Source organism: Solea senegalensis, linkage group LG16 (assembly GCF_019176455.1).
Source record: "Solea senegalensis isolate Sse05_10M linkage group LG16, IFAPA_SoseM_1, whole genome shotgun sequence".
Taxonomy (NCBI): Eukaryota; Metazoa; Chordata; class Actinopteri; order Pleuronectiformes; family Soleidae; genus Solea; species Solea senegalensis.
This window is the reverse complement of record NC_058036.1, coordinates 20,765,781-20,787,769: the sequence shown is the minus strand read 5'-3', so window position 1 is coordinate 20,787,769 and position 21,989 is coordinate 20,765,781. Positions and strand designations below refer to the sequence as shown.

General features: G+C 39.4%; 2 protein-coding genes and 1 long non-coding RNA gene across 6 annotated transcripts; all 3 read left to right on the top strand.

Moving 5' to 3' along the window:
• The first annotated feature begins 304 nt into the window (after window positions 1–304).
• nat8 (N-acetyltransferase 8) lies at window positions 305–2,628 on the top strand. The gene is made up of 2 exons (XM_044047911.1): window positions 305–688; window positions 1,530–2,628. The coding sequence occupies exons 1-2, from the start codon at window positions 569–571 to the stop codon at window positions 2,211–2,213; spliced, it is 804 nt and encodes a 267-aa protein (XP_043903846.1). The 5' UTR covers window positions 305–568; the 3' UTR covers window positions 2,214–2,628.
• Window positions 2,629–2,868: 240 nt separating this feature from the next.
• dctn1b (dynactin 1b) lies at window positions 2,869–13,683 on the top strand. Of its 3 annotated transcripts, none has more exons than XM_044047913.1 (5): window positions 2,869–3,633; window positions 10,699–10,950; window positions 11,540–11,618; window positions 12,470–12,501; window positions 13,292–13,363. In XM_044047913.1, the coding sequence occupies exons 2-5, from the start codon at window positions 10,723–10,725 to the stop codon at window positions 13,346–13,348; spliced, it is 396 nt and encodes a 131-aa protein (XP_043903848.1). In that variant the 5' UTR covers window positions 2,869–3,633; window positions 10,699–10,722; the 3' UTR covers window positions 13,349–13,363. The 3 variants fall into 3 exon arrangements, with proteins under 3 accessions (XP_043903848.1, XP_043903847.1, XP_043903849.1); XM_044047912.1 differs by lacking the exon at window positions 2,869–3,633 and adding an exon at window positions 6,516–6,878 and having other exon boundaries at window positions 13,292–13,683; XM_044047914.1 differs by lacking the exon at window positions 2,869–3,633 and adding an exon at window positions 9,035–9,054.
• Window positions 13,684–16,608: 2,925 nt separating this feature from the next.
• Window positions 16,609–20,758, top strand: LOC122782651. 2 transcript variants are annotated; one of them, XR_006361941.1, is made up of 2 exons: window positions 16,609–16,787; window positions 19,808–20,758. It is a non-coding gene; the product is annotated as an uncharacterized LOC122782651 (long non-coding RNA). The 2 variants fall into 2 exon arrangements; XR_006361940.1 differs by lacking the exon at window positions 16,609–16,787 and adding an exon at window positions 19,495–19,637.
• The last annotated feature ends 1,231 nt before the right edge of the window (window positions 20,759–21,989 follow it).

Sequence of the window (21,989 nt, the reverse complement as noted above, 5' to 3'; positions counted from 1 at the left end):
AATCTCTACATTATTTTCGTTTCATCCATAAAACCTCACAAATAATGACCTCAAACCACTTTTTGTCCACAAATCAAAGATATACAATGTAGTGTCATAGAAACTCATTCATGAATATTAACTTGGTTAGCAGGTAACTTGGTAATCGATTAGTAAACAATGAATCGTTGCAGTGTGTTTTACACGCACCTCGATATATGCATTTTAAAGTTTTACTCTTTTGTGTTTTGTCGCCTGTAAATCAACAAACTAACAGAATGTATTTGACATAAATGATTTTAAACGTAACATACATAAACTAATAATAATAAAAATACTAAAAAAAAGCAACGTTATACAGACAATACAGGGGCGTTCACGTCACATCGTAAAGTGCGTAACAGAAAAAAACTTGACCTATGCCTTCTAAGCGTTTACTTCAAATACATCCGTGTATTTAATAATAACGCTATTAAATATATAAATACAAATCAGATACATTAAGGATCTTTTGGGAAGTTTTTTTTTTTAAGTAAGTAAATCCCTGTATCAAGTGAGTTTCATTTTCCCCACATCCCCTGAACGCAGCATGTATCAGCAGCCTAGCCTCGGGCTAACGCAGACAAACACAAACGGGCTTTGTGACTTTCACTCACTTCTTTGCCCACAGCACATCTACACAGCGCTGTCTGGCGTCCAGACAAAACAGGTAAACCATTTTCTCTAAGAAGTATAACTATGTGTTTCACTCCTCCAAGCAAATGTGTCCTCAAATCCGCAGCTTTATTATGCTAACGCCAGTGCTACTTGCTATTAGCTAAGCAGTCATCCGTTTACATTTGTTCATAGAAGACGAACAAAAAGACAGTCTGGTCCTCAGAGGAGACAGTCTGGTCCTTTATGGACAATATAGACATTTGTTTAATATCTGAATTTGATTTATAATGTGACGTTGAAACATCGTCATTGAAACGGTCTCGTTCATTGACTGATAAGAGAGGGGATAGTTTGACGTTATTGTTGTAGTTCGGAATAACCTCGTCACTGTTTATTAGAAGTGTTCTGTACAGAATTTAAATCATTTAAACACATCGCACAAAACAAATATGACAATATCAGGACAAGAGCTTTAGCTCCCCCTACAGCATGATTAATAATCCTACACTTGAATGTTTTTAACATGTTAAAATGATGATGGTGGAGGGGGGAGTACGGTATATATATATATATGTATATATGTATATATATATCAGGACCAGTAGTCCTCATGAGGCAGCACCTCAGGTTTAGGGTTAAGTTTAGGACTGAGATTTGAACTGTGGTTCAGTTAATGTTGGGGATAAGGCTTTGTTTACGTAATTGATCACAATGAATGGAAGTCAATGCAGTGACGCTGATGTAAAAAGTGCTGGGTTTATATGAAAAGAAAACACTGGACCTTTAAAAGGAAATGGTTTTCTCACAATTTCTTTCCACTTTTTATGTAGAGACATTAAAGAAAGATAAATATTCATTTGTTGCACTTTGTCTCTTCTTATATTTTCATGCAGAGTTGGGCCATGGCTGATTTTCACATCCGGAAATATCGTGATGAAGACGAGGAGGCAGTGAAGGAGACCTTCACCTTGGGGATGAGCGAGCATGTGCCTTCATCCTTCATGCTTGTCCTGAAACAGCCACCGACGCAGATGGTGCTCATGTGCGTGTTCTGTGCTCTCTTGACCAGCTCAAAGTCCTTCCTGCTGCCCATCCTGGCTGTCACTCTGTTGCTGGCCGCAGTGCGACAGGCAGTCGTCTACATGTTTAAGAAATACATCGACACCTGCCTCAGGATTGACCTCAAGAACATCGGCGAGACCTACCTGAAGCAGAAGGACTCGTGTTTTTGGGTGGCTGAAAGCGACGGCCGGGTCGTCGGCACAGTGGGGTGCCTCCCTGCTGAGACGGTGCCTGGATGCTTGGAGCTGAAACGCATGTCTGTTTGCCGCAGTCACCGCAGGATGGGCATTGCTAAGGCTCTGTGTCGGACAGTAGTGGACTTCTCCTGTGAGAGGGGATGTCCTGCAGTCATCCTGTACACCTCTGTGGTGCAGACAGATGCTCAGAAGCTCTATGAGAACATGGGCTTTGAGAAGATGAGAGAGTTTGTTGTGTCTGAGCTTGTAGCCAAAATCATGAACTTCACTTTGTTTGAGTACAGACTGGATTTAAAGAGAGAAGGTCAAAGAAACTGAATCTGGCATCAAGAATTCAGGGGAACTGTGACATTAACTTTCTAGTTGTTTTTTTTTAATTTTCCTGCTGACACGACACAACCAAACACTCAGGGCAGAATCAATCACTTATTGTTTCATAAAATGTTGTAAAAGGTTTTTAAAATAGTCTGCTATGCCCATCACCAGTTATTGAAGGTTAAGTTCCCCGTGGTTGTATGAGGCACTGACACAGTCGCTAAAAACACAGCTGCCACCGATGGCACAAGGAAAAACTCTTTCCGACTGGAAACTGACGTTTGTGTCACTTTGTAAACTGCTCACTCTCCTACACCAAAGCCCATACATAAAGTGATCTACTGCTGCTTCCGTCATTAACTTTAAATGTGTTAGTTTGTTTTTATCTTAGTGACACAAACTCATCAAATAAGGCAGCCGTGGAGCAGCAGCTCCTCTGTCCCTGCAAGCTATAAATGCTGATTTTCTCCATGGGGTTTGGTGCAGGAGAGTGTTAGGTTTACAAACTTAAAAAGGATGTCTAATGGTGGAGATTAAAGGGGAAACACATTCTTAAGATATTTCAGACTCGCGCAGGTATAGATTTAATCAGGTTATTATTGCTTTAATTGAATTACTGAAATAATGGTGTTCACTGTGGCAGTGGAACGTGTGCTTTGAACACATTAGATGGCTCCATGTTACAGATGTTTCATACTGTGCATCCCTAAAACCTTTAAGTGACACACATGTTTATTTTACTAAATGGTCGTTGTGTTTTGCTCTTACGTTAAAGTAAATTTGATCACAAGGCAGTCAGAGATGGCAGACTAAACCCCATTCACGCAACAAGCCTCTGGAGCCTGTTGGATATGTTGGCAAGTGCTGAAGCACAGACAGACAGACAGACAGACAGACCCACCAAAAACAATACTTCACTCCCACTCCGTGGAGTGAAGTGATTCATCTGTGGCCTGTACAATGACATTCTGTTGTGAACCAGTGAACATGAAGATGATGCACTTTAGAGTTGAAGTCGCTGGTCTGATGTTGGATTATAATCTGCTCCTGTATTGTCGACATAAAAAAAAACCTTGTACTTCACCTTTTCTTCTACAATGCCACCCAAATCTTCACCGGTGTTCTTTATTTATCCACAAAATTGGTGTAAAAATTTTGAGATTAAGGAATATATGATTACAATAATAATTTCACTCGTTTCATTTACACTTTTAAATAAAAATGTATGTGGAACAGAATTGTACATGGTGAATATAACAGTATATTAATGTGTGCTAATGCACTGATTCAGCCGGCTCACTCAGGCAGCATCTCGGACACCTCAGCCCGTTGGGTCCGGTCCGGTCCGGTCCGGTGGATGTATCCGCCTGTGGTCGGGGCACGGAGCTGAGCCGCCGTTAGCCGGATTTTAGCACGTAAAAAGGTAAGATTAAACTCTTGTTTGTCCCTGACATTGTTGAAAAAAAACAACGTTTAAACACGCACACACGTCTGTTGTGGTGATTTATGAGCACGTCGTTTGAAATTTAACTCCATAACGGTTGTTTTTCCGATGCTAACGGCTACCGTTGCTAGCAGGTGTCCGGGGAGTGTCTCGCGCAGCCGCAGTAAACAAACTGATGCTTTTAAATGTTTAAATATTTTATTTGTACATGTAAAGCACTTATTGAGGTTTGGTTCTCCGCCATCCTCTCCTCGTAGTATTATTATTATTGTTGTTATTATTATTATTATAATAATAATTGTTATCGTTATAATAATAATGATAATTATGATGATGATGATATGACAGGGCATGAAGCCACACCCATGCTGTGATTTATTTTGATTCACTACAGACATGAAGTGGCTTAAAATATCAGATATTACTGTACAGTTATGTCCTTAGTACGTTAAATGACAGAAATAACAGTATTGTAGAGTGTGTGAGCAGTCGTCTCTAGATGGCACCAAATGACATAGTTAATTATGAATAAGCCCCAGCTGTTTTTAATTGACTGTACACGCATGTTTGTTAAAGCTAATCTGATGGAGACTAGAGAAAATCCATTCTTTTTTATATAAACAATTCAATCAATGTCGATTAATTTCTCAATAAATTCATTAGTTGTTTGGTCCTGAAAATGTTAAAATGATCATGTTTTCAAATGTCAACAATAAATCTAACAGTGTTAATGATTGATTTGATGAAAAACCAGGGAACTTGTATTAATTATGAATAAAAAAGACTCAAAACGATTAATAGATTATCAAAGTAGTTAACGATTAAGTTACTAATTGATAAATAGTCGATATAGATTCTGTTTTCTATCTTTTTTATAGTAGTTGTTATAGTGATGATGAGACTAGGCCTTGATTGTGTTTGTCTAACATGTAAATATTGACAGTTTGTCACAATAATTTAACAAAGAAGAACATTTTATATATTGTTATTAAATTATATGTAAGTTCAGTATTAAGCACATAAAAAACTTTTGGATGCAACAAAGTTTTTGTGCACTTTTATGAAAAAAGTGACATTCGCTAGGTTAATGAATTGAAAATAAAAAATACACAGCCTCCAGTAATATAATGTATAGAAGCACATCTTTATGAGATGGATGATTATTTCCCTGAAAGTAGCTTTTGTTCTCCTCACTTTTTTTACACGTTTACACAGAAACTCAAAAAGTTGATGTTACAAAAAAGCTCCAGCATGCAGTTCACTGATAAAAGAGAATAATCCTCACCACAGCTGTAGACCGTGCAGTCTGCACAGCATCACCTGGACCTTTGTGTTCCAGCACAATGAAACGGCAGCAGACAGAGTTTCACTGGTTCTCCTCCTCCTGTCCTGTTGTCTCTCTCTCTCTCTCTCTCTCTATATATATGTATATATATAGAAAGCTGACAGTATAGTGACGCAGTCTGCAGTGTAGGTAAAGCAGAATATTCTACATTTTGTCTCTCAGTATTTGCTGTGTGTCATAATATTTACAGTACAGTATTAGATGAAGTTAGGGCTGGACACGTATCATGATCATTTGACACTGAGTTACATTCAGTTTTCTTCATTAGCACAAAACACTCAAAGTCATTTTATGTGAGTTTTATTTAGGGCTGAACTATGGCTGTTTTTCTTGGTAAAATTAAAATTTTAAACAAAGCAGCCTTCAAATCTCTTCTCATTAAAGCCCACATAGAGCGGAAGCTCCAATTAACGCTGCGTTTGTGTGTGCATCTGCATCATGACCTCGTTTATGAAACCCTAAATTTTCAGAACAAACAGTTCAGCCACTGCTGAGAAAATAGTGTTGTATTGTTTTCCTGGGCTCTGCGAAGCGGATTGGCACTTCCTTAATTTGATGTCGTCATCAGAAATCCTCACCACCGTAGCGCCTCCCGGTGTGGGCACTAGTCCGGGCACATCCGGTTGCGTACATTCAACCGCAGAAGAAGAAGAACAACTCTCGTAGTAGCTGCTGAGATGCAGAGCATCCACCGTGCCAGAGGGGGAGCTGTGTATCTGAGAGCTGGCCTATCTATTATGTCACTTCCAGGTACCTGGCCAATCACAGGACAGTGGGAAAGCTCTCGTTGGCTGGCCAATCACAACACAGTCCACGTTCTGGGGGTGTGGTTTTGGTCTGAAACAGCGCGGCTGACAAGAGCGTCAGTGAGGAGATATTTTGATTGGCTCGTTTGCAGCGATTAGGAGGTTTTTAACCATGAAAACAAGTTAATATATGTAAGTAGACCTCCATAACTAACATATATGTGTGATACAAGCATTCTATGTCACCTTTAAAACTTTTTAAATGTGTGTCTTTTACATAGTGAACTTTCACTCAAAGGAATTAAATTGCACATCAAACCACATTTGTAATATGTCAGGAAAACATATGACATCATTCTGATCTTTTGTTGTATTATTAGGGATGAAATTCTATAACAATCGTTTCTTTTTTAAAAAGTATGGCAATGTAATCTTCAGTTTTTAACTGTGCAAACAAACTTCAACTACACATGATTGTGATTAAGTGTCCACAGATCATTTTAAAACTCTAAAAAAAAGGTTTCTTAAATTTCACCATGAAAATCAAATCTTTAATTATGAATATCGACTGATATTGAGACTTTTATATGGTGACAACATTTTTGACTCTGTTGCTCAGCCGTATGTAATACAGATGAGTTGTTTTCTTAAACTCTGCATCATGTCATCATGTCATGCTTGGGAGAACCCCAATCATTTTGCAGGCTTTAGGACCCAGCACCTCTGTCTGGGCCTAAATCCTCATCCTCCTCCTCCCTCCCTCCCTCCCTCCCTCAGACAGCAGCGCAGCAGCGCAGTGCTACGACTCTGCTGATGCTCTCGTAGCAGACCTGGATGTTTTTTCCTCTCCTTTGATCCACTGTTTCTCTTTGGTCCTTTGATCGGAGGCGGATCGCTGTGTCTGTCCATCACAAACTTCCCCACTGAGCAAAACACTCTTTTTGAGAAGCCCTCCACCTCCTCTGTAAGGATCAGGAGAGGATGGTGTGATTGTTAGGTAGAAACACGCTCCAGCAGCATCACCAAACCACCTCCACTCCTCTGTCTGCTTCTTCCTAATCACCATCACAAGGTCGGGGTTCGACGAGCAGCAGAAAATGTCTCACACTCGCAGCAGGAGCACATACACACGGGTGAGTGTGATAAACACTGGTGAGGTGAATGAATGAACCAGACACCCTGTCATCTCCTGCGTGTCCATGTCTGCTGCCGTGAATAGAAGCAGAATGTTGTGTTTGGCTCTGTGCTGTGACGGTGGATTCATGACTTCACTCGTTCACCCTCTAACGTAAAGGTGTTGATGATGATGATTTTTGTTTTGTTATGAGCAGACACTCAGACTTCCTGTTTGTGTCTGTTTGTGTCTGTGAGTCAGGCTGAGGATGACATCAGTCTTCTTCATTCCTTTACATCACTGTGCTTCACATTTTTCCATTTTCATTCACAGGATCTTTATAGATCAGCTGTTAGCATCTGACATCAGCACGACATGTAATTATGTATAACGACGTATTTGAACATATACAAAATATTCACATTTATCCAAAAGAAACTAGAGCGAAGACGGGGTGTTGAGTTGAAGTTGCTAACAGAAGGTGAAACTTATGTTTCCTTAACAGAAGGTGAAACTTATGTTTCCTTAAAGGTGACATCGAATGCTTGTATCACACATATATGTTAGTTATGGAGGTCTACTTACATATATTAACTTGTTTTCATGGTCACACATATATATGTTAGTTATGGAGGTCTACTTATATATATTAACTTGTTTTCATGGTCACATATATTTTAGTTATGGAGGTCTACTTATATATATTAACTTGTTTTCATGGTCACATATATATGTTAGTTACGGTCTACTTACATATAATAACTTGTTTTCATGGTCACACATGTTAGTTATGGAGGTCTACTTATATATTAACTTGTTTTCATGGTCACATATATGTTAGTTATGGAGGTCTACTTACATATATTAACTTGTTTTCATGGTCACATATATATGTTAGTTATGGAGGTCTACTTACATATATTAACTTGTTTTCATGGTCACATATATGTTAGTTATGGAGGTCTACTTACATATATTAACTTGTTTTCATGGTCACATATATGTTAGTTATGGAGGTCTACTTACATGTATTAACTTGTTTTCATGGTCACATATATGTTAGATATGGAGGTCTACTTACATATATTAACTTGTTTTCATGGTCACATATATGTTAGTTATGGAGGTCTACTTACATATAGTAACTTGTTTTCATGGTCACATATATATGTTAGTTATGAGGTCTACTTACATATATTAACTTGTTTTCATGGTCACATATATGTTAGTTATGGAGGTCTACTTACATATATTAACTTGTTTTCATGGTCACATATATATGTTAGTTATGGAGGTCTACTTACATATATTAACTTGTTTTCATGGTCACATATATATGTTAGTTATGGAGGTCTACTTACATATATTAACTTGTTTTCATGGTCACATATATGTTAGTTATGGAGGTCTACTTACATATATTAACTTGTTTTCATGGTCACATATATGTTAGTTATGGAGGTCTACTTACATATATTAACTTGTTTTCATGGTCACACATATATGTTAGTTATGGAGGTCTACTTACATATATTAACTTGTTTTCATGGTCACACATATATGTTAGTTATGGAGGTCTACTTACATATATTAACTTGTTTTCATGGTCACACATATATGTTAGTTATGGAGGTCTACTTACATATATTAACTTGTTTTCATGGTCACATATATGTTAGTTATGGAGGTCTACTTACATATATTAACTTGTTTTCATGGTCACATATATATGTTAGTTATGGAGGTCTACTTACATATATTAACTTGTTTTCATGGTTAAAAACCTTGTAATCGCTGCAAATGAGCCGATCAAAATATCTCCTCACTGACGCTCTAGTCAGCCGCGCTGTTTCAGACCAAAACCACACCCCCAGAACGTGGACTGTGCTGTGATTGGCCAGCCAACGAGAGCTTTCCCACTGTCCTGTGATTGGCCAGGTACCTGGAAGTGACGTGATAGATAGGCCAGCTCTCAGATACACAGCTCCCCCTCTGGCATGGTGGATGCTCTGCATCTCAGCAGCTACAACGAGAGTAGTTCTTCTTGAGTGAGAGGAGTGGTGAGGATTTCTGATGACGACATCAAATTAAGGAAGTGCCGATCCGCTTCGCAGAGCCCAGGAAAACAATACAACACTATTTTCTCAGCAGTGGCTGAACTGTTTGTTCTGAAACTTTAGGGTTTCATAAACGAGGTAATGACGCAGATACACACACAAACGCAGCGTTAATTGGAGCTTCCGGTCTATGTGGGATTTAACAGAAGGTGAAACTTATGTTTCCTTAACAGAGGGTGAAACTTATGTTTCCTTAACAGAGGGTGAAACTTATGTTTCCTTAACAGAGGGTGAAACTTATGTTTCCTTAACAGAGGTGATAATAAGAATAAGTGCATAACAACATTTCATGTGTTTTTTTCCAGGTCAGTCAGTTTTAGCGGCATCATAATTGTTGTAATGCAGCGCATTGAGACTGTGTCTCTGCTGTTTAAACTTGCTTGTGTTGTAAGAGTAGAATGACACTAAATCATTCATCACGGTGAACACTGAACAGCAGAAATAATCATTTCAAATGTTGCTGTAAACATGGTGATCAACGTTAACAGAACAAACATGAAAACATAATGAATAAATAATTTGATTTTGATGTAAAACCAAACCTTTGAGAACTATTGAAATGTATCTTGTTGCTTATAAATAATACGCCGGGTTAATTAGATTTTGAGGGTGTTGTGTAACAGATGAATATCTTAACACTGATGTCATCTGCAAATGCATTATTGTTATGTACACCATCTATTTTAGTTTCCAGTTTGCTTCCTATAACGAAAAATCCTTAAACCACATGAGTTTGTTGAATATTTTATTTTGGACGTCAACATTTTTAGATTTGGGAAACACTGATCGACATTTTTACAGCCATGAGTTACAGCCCTAATATAAAAGGATGTCATTAACTATAGTTTTAGTGTTCAACCTTCTCTTCATAATTTTTCCTCTGTTTTAGTTCTGGGACCATTGTTTAACTTGATCAAATATTATTATCTTATTATACAATCACATTATATGTATAATCAGTATATCATGTATGTAATGATAATATCATGTACCTTCATGTACATTTACACGAGCTGAGAGAAGACGGTGTTGTGTGGTTCTCTCACTTGTGCCGAGTCACTCTCACTCTCAGGACGTCACTGACGACGGTTGAATCACAAAGTGACGCAGCTCAAGTCTTTCAGACTTTGCTTGTTGAGATGTTTTTGCTGTGTCATTCAGACACGTGTTGTCATGGAGTCGTGAGAGAAATGTGCTGGTGCTGCTGGTGAAGCACACACACACACATCATCCTATAAAATCATATTCTAGAACATTTTTTAATTTCTGTTTCTCTAGAATTTTGAGCTTAACAATTTGAGTAAAATTAAAAAACCCTAACTCATTTCAATCTTTCTGTATATTTCAAATGTTATTTGACTTGCGATAAAGTTTAGTCCAGCTTTGAGACAAATGATTAAAGCCTGGGAATGTGATTTTCCAATTCTGCGGTTTTAAAGTTAAAATTTTCAAAATTGTTAGTAGTTGAGCTCAAAATAAATGCTTTAAAATTTGAAACTAATGTCTTCATGAACATGAAACCTTCTAAAACAACTCTAAATGCTGTAGTACATATGCCAGGCCTGTATGTGGCACTGTAACACCACCACAGACATATGTGGAGCCTGTGCCTAAAGCTCGCTGGATTTAGGGTCAGGTTAGAGAGGTTTTAGGGCTCATAAATAACACTACAATAATAATAATAATAATAATAATAATAAAGTGTTACTTGTCTTCACTCAGACAACGAGCAGCGGCAGCAGCAGGATGAGCTCGGACGGTGGCGGGCGTCCCGTCAAAGTGGGCTCCTTGGTGGAGGTGATCGGGAAGGGTCAGCGCGGGACGGTGGCGTACATCGGAAACACACTGTTCGCATCGGGGAAATGGGTCGGAGTGATTCTGGACGAGGCCAAAGGCAAGAACGACGGCACGGTGCAGGGCAAGCGCTACTTCACCTGTGACGACAGTCATGGCATTTTTGTGAGACAGTCACAGGTAAATGGAAATGATGCTGAAGTGACTCTTCACTGATCTATCACATTGTTACAAAGTTATTTGATATATCACATTTTTACACAAAGAAATGTTTAAATACAGTGAAGTTTATGTCATTTTGAATATGTGATGTATATTTTATAAACTCTGCGACAACAACAACAACAACAAAACCTTTCAAGAAAACTAATAATCAGGTTTTTATGTTGTGATAAAAACTTGTTATTGTAACTATAATACTCTGAGTAAATGTGTGCGATGCACGTCACATTCATGCAAAGACATTTATGTTTTAATAATGTCTTTATTTTTAAAAATCGCTTAAGACGACCTGTGTGTGTGAGATGAAAACAGTTTGAACTAAGACTCAACAACTTATTCTTACTAAATTTATCAGCAGTTACGTTTTCAAGTGTATTTATTTTTTCCTCTCCATAACAAAGAAATCCTTAAAATTATAGAATTATTTAGGTTCAATAAAACCTGAGAATTTCATCGTTTACTCATTAATAGATTTATTGGTATTGTTATTATATTTGTGTGATAGCACTGAGCAGAACGATGTCATCTGTGATGTCTTCCGTCTCAGATCCAGCTGGTCGACGATGGAGCAGAAACGACGTCCCCGGAAACGCCGGAGCCTGGCACCGGCAAACTTCCCAAACGAGGTGAAGACACTTTTCTGCATTTGTGTTCACCGTGATTCAGCAAGGCAGCGTAACCCTGCTGCTTCCTCAGTGTGTCCTTTCAAATGTAAAGTTATAAATCATGTGACTTTCTTGTACACTTATACAAAATGACTTGATTTATGAAACCACTGGTTGCCCCCTATTGGCCATTCAGGAGATTACAGGTTGTAGACCCTTGTGCACTGGCGTCACTCAGACTATGTTCATTATTCATGTACAGGGTGTGGTCTTTGTGCACCTGTGTGTCAACGTCAAACTAAACTGAGGTAAATGACTCTCTGGACACGCCCACTTTTAAAATCATACGTTGACATTATTCAGAAACACGAGGTTTACGACAGACAGACGTCTGTCTGTGTTCATGTCAAACTACACTTTTCTATTTAGAACGTATGTGACTCATGTGAAGACTAATATAAACGGACCATCAGTTATTAATGTGAAATTGTTATTATTTAAAATGAAGTACCCTTTTTTTTCCACATCTGCTCACAGGGATTGAGCTGTAGTCTGTTTCCATGGTTACGCTTCATTGTTGAGTTTGTAACTTCCTGATGCAGAGAGGACTTAAAATGGCTAATTTAGACGTAACCTGGCAACGAGGTGTTTCAGGTTAATGTGACACAGATAAATGAAGAGGAATAATAAAAATAGATTTGTGTTATCTTCACACTTGTGCACTCTCACTACATATATATATGTATATATATATATATAAATAATATCTATCTATAATATTTGGATCGGTGGAACTTTGTACGTTGTCAGTAAATCATAATAAATACTGATTATTATGATGATTCTGATCGTTTCTGTCTGTATCTCCTCAGAGATCCTGGAAACGCCCAAGTCCACCAAACTGGTGAGTCACGCACGCATGCACGCATGCACGCACGCACGCACGCACGCACGCAATAATGTCATCATTGAAGTGAAGTTAGGACGATGTGACCTGGTTTTGCAGCTGCAGTGCTTGACTTTTACACAGCACTCTCATTCATTCATTCATTCATTCATTGATGCAGATCCACAGTGGATATTTAAAGATTTAAAGATGGCCGTGCAGTCAAAGCACATAGATGAGAACAATCTCTGTTGTGTGTTTTTAATGAGTTCATTTATATTCATTCATCTTCATATTTCTCTTATTTGTTAGAGTAAAAAAAGAGTAATAAGTTGGAGACAAACCAAAGTTTTTATTTTATTGACCATTTCTATTTCACAATGGAATACGTGTATGTTTTCGTTAGGTCAGAGGTCAGATCTTTAATATTCTCTAAGTCAATCACATCAGTCACGTGTCGTTCTGGTGTTTAAATGAGTCGTGATATTGTATGAAGTCAATATTAGAGATGACACGATGAGAATTCTCCAGCAGTGGAACAAATAAAAGAAATAAACATCTCACAAAAGTGTTGTTAGTCTGCATTTATCACACGTTCATTTATTTATTCATTATTCTTTCAAAGAAAATGCTTTCATTAATGCTTTCGGTTTAAATATTTGAGAGTGACTGTTGTTTGTGTGAGTTCATCAGTTCATCAGCAGAGAGCAGCCACCCCCTCCTCACCCTGTCACTGACAAACTGAACCTTTAACCTTCACCCTCCTTTCCTTCTCTGTTTCCTTCCCTTGTTTCCTTGGATCACGCAGCGGGGAGTGAAAGCCAAAAAGGTGCAGCATGTTTCTCTGACCTCGGTACAGTGGTGATGTTATGACAATGACTGTAGTAACCATGGTAACAGTGGAGAACATGGCCTCATCCCCTCGTTTTGTTAACTCGTGATTCCTTTCAGCTCTCCTCACCTCCATCCCAGGTTTTAATCCTGACAGATTAGGCGATCCAGTCTAGATGCACGACCACACACTTGACGTTGAGTCAAACGATTTCAGGGATTTGGGATCTCTCAGAAAGTCACACGATTTAACGTGATTTCAGAATCTAACAGACGTGTGTGTGGATGAGGTCATGACTGAGAAGAAGAAATCAACTTTTCTTGTAAAAGTTTCGCTTCTAATGTTATGGAGGTCTACTTACATATATTAACTTGTTTTCTTGTTTTCAGAATTGGATTAGAGTCACAGTGTAACTGTAGAAAATCCGACAGCCGAAAAGAAGCTACGGGGCGACACATGAGTCACTGTGAGAGGAGACGAGAAACATGAAGAAATGAAGAAAGCTGCGCTTAGGAGATTAGATAAAACCCTTGTTTGCTGGGTTTGACTGTGATTTCTAATGAGATTTGAACCTGAGTAAAGCTGTGGAATCTGTAATATTTAAGCAGAAAAACTGTGAGCACACGCTGCTTCTAATCTGTCTTCTGTCCAAATCTGCGGCCTTAGACAGGAATTTAGACATCGCTGCACTAAATTAAACTATTGATCACAACAAGATTACTACTGAGTTATATTGACAGGACTGTACTTGATACTTGATACAATACCTTTTTGACCTCAGGTGTCCGTCAGAGCAATGCTTATGTGAGAATCCCACTGCAATTTTAATATCATTATAACAATGCCAATAACGGCTCTGAGGGATATATACGTAACATTAGCAGGATGATTTGTTTCTGTGCTCTGGCTGCATCATAATCTCATCCATAAATCCTCTCCCTCTTCCCACAGTCTTGCAAACATGAAGCTTTGAATTCATTTACATAGCTGCAATTATTTCCCACCCAGCTCCTCGGAGAGAAGTCATTATTTTTCCTCAGCATAAATCTTAACTTGGTTCACTCCCACTTCAACCTCTGCAAAAGACGCTTAATGCACATTTTACTCTTGTTTGCATGGCTTTTAAGAAGAGGTGTTTTCTGTGAGAGCACACATTTATTATCCTAAGAATCGTAAGAAGTTCCCGGTGTTTTTCCCTTTCATCTATTAAACATAGAAGCCGACTGTTTGTTAATATAATGGCATGATTAATGGAGTCATTTCACATGAATGAGTTCAAATGTAGACGATTACTGCCGCAGTGGAAGCATTTGACTTAACATTCTCCGCATTACAAATGACCTGAAAGGACATACATCACTGAAGCACAAACACGTGTGAGTGCTGCTGACAGTGTTTTACATGGAGTCTGATGCTAATGCACAGACGAAGGCTGACGTGACGCCGTTAATTAAGAAAACATGAGCGATGCACAAGTGACGAGATTGTTATTTACAAACCACATGAGAAGCAGAGGAGCGACGCAGTAGTTATGTGCTCTGTCAAGCAATACTAGCAGACCTGAGTGTAGCGGGGTGCGTTTGTGTGTATACAGCAGCAGTGCAGAGACAGGCGGGGCAAAAAGTCTACATCCCATCAAACGGCTGAACGTCAGGGTTTTTTGAAACTGAAATGCTTTGTTTTTTTTGTGATTTCACTCACAACCTGTCCACCAACTGAAACGTAACTATGGGTCGTTTTGGGCGTTGGTTTTGAAAACGAGACATCTCCGTTTTCTGGTGCGGTGTTTTCAACTCAAATATGCATATGTTGTACAGAGGTCAGGGTTAGGGCAAAAAAAGACAGGCAGTAAAAATTAAAAAGTTGCTATAGGGAGTCGAACCCTTGGAGTCGAACCCCACACTGACTGCCGGTGGTGATCTTTGGCGAAGGTACTACCAGGTTGCTGTCATGTATACAACCACTAGGGGCGCTGGTTTTGAAAACGTTATTCCTGCATACGACGTTTCATCACAATGTTACTGTTGCCTCCGTCTGTCTTGACATTAAATGAATCACAGCACAACACTGTGTAATTTGTAAGTAGCAATTTGCAATTCAGCAAATCCAACCAAACGTTTACACTTAACTGTTAAATATAACCTCAAATCTTTAGATTCTTATTGGATTAGATTATGTAGGAGTTCATATTATGAATGTAGTAATAATCCATCACATTTTAAACTCTAACTGAAGCTCGACTTATCATGAATTCAATTGCAATTAATCACAGAGTAATAGCTTGGTAATAACAAAGGGAAATGTGTGTGGGACTCATCAACTCATCTACTTATATATATAATTATACATATACATATACATACAGTATGTGTGTGTGTGTATATACGGTAATTACCAAATCTGATTCACAATCATGGATCATAAGCGTTTCTATTATTGATCTTTGGAATATTAAGATCATCTCCCTTCTACCACATTATTACCAAATAATGAATAATGTTAATATCACCTCCCTGTCACTAAATACTTTAAGACAAAAGCCCCAAGACATAAAACTGTGTGCTGTCATTACAAATGTTAACAAGCTGAATACAAACAGTAAATTCTATTTTTGGACGTGTGACACGCCCACTGACCACCACGCTGCGAGCTAAATGTCACTTTTCATGCGGCCGTTTGGATTCAGAAGTTGAACCGTCGTCTAATTAATGCCGTGCATGAAACAGCTCCTTCCTGCACCAGTGGCCATGTTTCCCTCTGAAACAACAGTGCCCCGTCGAGCTATCGACAGTGTGATGTGGATGTTTGTGCTGGTGGTGAGAGGAAGACGAGGAGGTGCGGCGCCGCGGTGATCCTACACCAGCGCCTTGAGTCGTGAAACAAAGAGCCGAGACACTGACACTGTTAGTGACAGAGCTTCCACGCTGTGGACATGAATAATGTGCAGATTATATTCCTCCCACCAGCTGAATTATGTCACAGGAGCTTGTGCCAGTTTTTTTCTTCCTCACACTTGTCACATTAAAATAATGGGATTCATATTTAAGGCCCTTCCAGGCATGCTGCTTGTTACATACATGTGACATGTGACAACACTTTTACATGTTGGTCTCATGTGTGAACATGACAGTATGGGTACAGTATGTCTTTTGTCTCACGGTCCTGCCCCTTCACTTCTTCCTGACTCATAGAACGAGCAGTGAATCAGACACTAAAGGTATTTTTCCTGATCATTTCTCAGCTAAGATTCTTGTCTTTCAGTCGCTCGCTCTCTGTGTGTGTGTGTGGAGTTGTCAGAGATGTCCTCCCTGACACAAGCCTCCCATTTATCCAGGCGTGAGACCAGCACAAGGAAGTGTCCGATTCACAACGACCAATGGGGATTGGATACCTTGGTACCGAGCCCAGACCTCTGCAGGGATTCTAACCAAGTTCCCAAAGCCAAGTTCTCTTTCCACTAGCTCAGAAAAAGGTGTAACGTCATTTGTGTTCATTTCCTGTTTTACTTTTACACTGGAATGACTTCCTGTTCCTGCCGTGCCCTGACATGTTGATGTGACAAATCTGACACAGTATGTGGTCCTAGATGTGATATAAAGCTGATATGTTACCATGTGGGACCCCACGGTGGAGTAGTGGCTCGCACTATTGCCTCACAGAGGCAGAGGTTAATTAGACACTGTAAATTTAGAGGTCCATCACTTAGTATTGAGTTAGAATGATATTTTGTATGTGTTTTTAAATGAAAGGATTAATTTAATCGTAAATACAATTTCATCATGGAGAATATATCGTTCCATATCAACACAGACACTTTTATTTTGGAATTCTGTCAAATATGGTCACAAATATTCATGTCATGTGTGAGAACAGTCATCAATCTGCAGTGCTGAATCTCACTCACGTGTTTCTGTTTCGCACAAATCTTATTATCTCATCTTTAACATTTTTCCAGTAAGTAAAAGTAAACCTTCATTTAAGCGCACAGTTGTAATCGTCCATGACACATAAAGTGTTCTTCACTTGTGCTGCAGCACAATGAGGCAATAACTATATAATACATCGTTTTCTACATTAAACACAAGTGTGGACCTCATTTTCTGTTTTCTTAAACATTCACACAGAAAAAAGAGAAAAAATCACTTCATTTTTGAAATGAGTGTCTCACTGATTATGTTGATTGATTTGAACATTTCATGCTAATGTGGTCCAGCTCTTATGTAGACAGAGAGAAATCACATTCTCCTTGTGTTTGCCTCGTTAAGATCACGATAAAACAAAAGTAATGATAATTAAAGCAGCAAACATCTTCAGCTCCAACACATATCGCATTTTCTATCCAGCACAATGCCGTACACAGCAAACACAAAGCTATATAAATTCACTTAGAGCTGCTTTGTTTGGCACTTTTATGATTCCAGTCGGTCAGAATCTTATACATAATGTAAAGTTGGGTTGTACTTAAGAAAACAAGAGTTCTGCAGGTCTCTTTCAGCTCGACGCTGCACTAACATTTTGGTTTTATAGCCGACAACTTTATTGTCTTGATTCACACACTTCACAACACACCAGCACCTGCCCAGCACAAGACAAAGTTAGAGTTAGTTAATGCACTTTAATGCTTTCTCAATTCAAGCTCACTTCAAACTCATTTTCCATAACTGTCATAAAACGACTAACAGGCAAAAAAGAAAGACCTCGAAACACAGGTAACAAACAGTGAGGAGGCAGAATAATCACACACAGGTGAAACACGTTAGGGCGGGGCAGACCATCAACAGGAAGCAAAGCTCGACGAGGTACACACAAAGGAGAAACTTCAAAATAAAACAGGAAACAAGGAACGGAAAACCAGACAGAACTAAAAACTCAAGGTGTGGAAAACAGAAAAGAGCTGATGAATGAAGTTTGTGTTGGAAAGTTAGTCATTAGTTTGACTAGTTTAATAATACATTACATTATGTGTTATATGACTATTCTTCACTAACTGAATCCACTTTATTGAAACTAAAAATAGTGTCACTAAAGTGTAGAACTGTAAACACGGCAGTGTCTCTAACTATTTTCTGAATAATTCTTCTGCTCAGCGAATATAAGTTCTGTAAATGAGCAGGTAAAGTAATAATGCCCAGCTCCTGTTAATCACTGCAGCATCATCCATCATTCATGTTGTCACAGGCAGCCAGCAGGGGGCGCTCACACAGTGCAGTGCTGACAACGATTCCATACCTTATATGACCGCACGTCAACAACTAACACAAAGATGTAGCGTGTGATAAATCCACACACGCTTCTCTGGGACAGTGTTTGTGCAGCATGTGCCAACATGTTGATGCTTTGTGCAAATATTTATAGTTTAATCAGAAGAATCGTAAAGTATTTATCATAAAGATGAATATTTCAGACAACACAAACAATCTCAGTGGAGGTTTGAGTTCAGTATCTGCAATAATTCCCTTTCATTCTTAAACCCATAAACCGAGTTATTAATAAATGCTCATTGTTCCAGATTATCTACAGCCTTCTGCCACAAACTAACCAACTCACTCAGACCTGCAGCTAATAACTATACTACACTGTACGTTTATCCTCTGTCTCACAGCCACACAGTAATCACAGCGTACGAAAAGACGCCACTGCTCCAGTTGAGAGGAATAATCACACTTTCCCTCTCTCTATTCATGTTGCTCATAAACCACAGTGTGGGTTGAAGGACACTCGCCGTATTAGGTTTCTGTCTAATTTTAGTCTTAGAAGGTGGAACTCATCCATTTTTCATGGTATGTGTATGTGTATACCTCCACCACCAATTCACTGACCCCGCCCCCCCCTGCTCCCGCTTCACCACGACACGGTTTGTGTTAGCTGATCCTAACAAGACTGTTCCTGCCTCCATTATCTTCAGTGAACATTTGAACATTCAGTTCCAGGTAACGTGCTTCAGAAGAGCCTTCACGCTTACAGCCGTGTTTTAGCATTATTGTGTGAGTACTATGTGTGTTTAGGATTATCTTCAGTGATATGTGATATATGTAAGAGACGTATCATGACGTCACAAAGACCGTCAACAGACTGCCGGTCACTGACCAATGCTGACCTGTAGATCAAACATGTGTTCATCTGTGTGAACGTGTAAAATGTCAGTGTTTCACAGAGGAGTCTGGTGTATTTGCTGAAATCACGACCACGTTCAGTGGTATTTCCGTTCAGTGACTGTCAGACAGAGTCCGGGCTCCGCCCACACTGAGGAGGTGGTACTACAGTAACTGGGAAATGATCAAATGATATGTGCCAAAGTGAGGAGAGCAGAGCTCTCTGTGATGTAAGTAATGCTTACAGTAATGCTAGAACATGCTGCTTAGACCGAGACTGCTGGAGAACTCCTGTGGTTCCCTCACACTCGGCAGTGAGTAGAGTTTGAATCTGACTTTATGTTCTTGCTCTTCCCTTGTTTGTGCCCTCCCTTCCTCTCCTCGCTCTCGCGTGCCCTAGGTTGCAGGATCCAGATCTATCCAGAGCTATGTGTGTTTCTGACGAGACCTCCTGATCTTGAGGACACCGGGTTGTTGCAAGGCTGGTTTACCACTAACAGAAGGTTGAGGGAGGAGTTACAGCCCCAATCTGCCTGCAACACACGGTTTAACCATCACAACGACTGGAAGCCGTTAAATTAGGATAAAAATCCTGCTTTAATCCCGGGGCTGGGGTGTCCTGACCCCCAAGTGCTGCTCCTGCACCTGGTGTGTGTGTGTGTGTTGCTGTGTGATGGGTTTAATGCAATGGTCAAAGTCACTGATTGTGTGTGTGCAACTAAAACTAATGCATTACCACTTAATAATTAATAATCACTTATCCCTCATCTGTAAAATAAAATTATGAATTCTTATTTGCCACAATAGTCAGGGGAGGTATTTATACTGTCCGAGAAGAAGCCTGTTGCAATTATGTGGTGCTCGTATGGATCGAGTATTGATTAAGGTCCATCCTTGATTTTAAGATTCAACAGACGGACTTCACTGCAAATGAGAACAATGGAACTTCCACTATTTTGAAAACTGCACAGAGTCCAATAAACACGGCTCGACTGATACAAAAATCCTGGTGGGGATTTTGACTCTAGCCAATCTGTTCCCACAGTGAAATATTTATGGGCTAATCCTCTTTGAAGAGGCAACAGGTTCCAGACTTCGTTATACATTCAACGACTGTGGTCATGAAAGTTTTACAGATTACAGGAAGAAAAAGTTTGCCACTGAGTTTTCAAAGTATGACTGTGGAGGAACGCAGTGATATCTGCTCGTTCAAGGTAATTATAGTAGAAGACAATCAGTCTGCACTTAGATAACTCTGTGGCTGGGTTAGTTATTAGTTAGTTACACTGGGAAGCCTCCAGAGAGACGACCACATGTGGACGAGCTCAATAAAAGACTTGAATTCTTTGTACAATCTGTGATGAGCGATTATTTTCATGCTCTTGTCTCCTGACTGATATGAATTTAATCTTTTGCAAAAGTGTTAAATATTATGTGTACAGACTGCAGCTGTGCACGTGTGCATGTAAAACCTCTTCAATCCCTTCATACTTCAGCACATTGTAAAAGTGGGTCATTTTCTCCACCGACAGTAAGTTTGACAAAGTTTCAAACCCCTGATTGTGTTCATGTGCAGAGCAGAAGTATTTGTCCTCTCCGCTGCTGAGTGTGCACAGAAACTCAGACTTTGGCTGAGAATCAAAAGATATTTATAAGAGCAACGGTAAATATTGACTGTGTTACGATCACAGTGAACTTTCCCACAGAGCCATTTAGTTAGCTGAGTTTTTCCATCAGACGTCGTCAGTGAGGGATTTGGCAGTCCTCACTGACACTGAATAACACGGGAGGATTAGCACTTTCGCCTGTCACCAAATCATTCTGACGGATTAGTGACGTCCTCTGTCACTCCCGGGAATTCAAGTCAGAGCAAGAGCCAGGGGTGACGATGGAGTGAGAGGGGCAAGTCAACGTGATGAACATCGGTGACGAGCTGTGGGATTTTGTCAGCGGTGGACGAGGGGTCACTTCAGGTGAGCTTCACACATCAAGAACAATTCAATTCAAATTCAAGTCGACAATAACTGCGAGAGAACGCTCGATATGTAACGACGTTGTGTTTTCACAGCATCTCCTCACACTTAACTGGATTAACTACAGGTCCCAGTGAGGCCCAAACAACCGCAGCTTCAACTTCATTCAGCTGATGATATAAAAGTCAATTAGTGTAGTTCCAGTGAGTGCACAGCAGTTCTGTCTGTTGTTAATGTTAATGTGTCATTTAACATGATTCATATGCTGTGTCCTTCATCCTAACGCTCTATTTAAAGATCTTCTGGAAGAAATGTATAAAAATGGTACCAATTATCACCTGAGAAAATATTGAGCTCTTGAAGTGACATCATTATCACCAACATGGAATGAAATGGTGAAATAATGGAACACAGGGTTAATCAGACAGTTCTGTAACTTTTACATGCACAAACACATCCATGTCTTTTGCCTCTTAAATGAGTCCCATGAATAATTGATGTTGACGATTGCTGTTGATTAGTGAAGTAACTCCTGACTGTTGAGGTGACGCTGTGAAGCCGCAGTGTCGTGCATTTCTAACTAAAGTTGTGACAGAAGCCCCGAGGCTC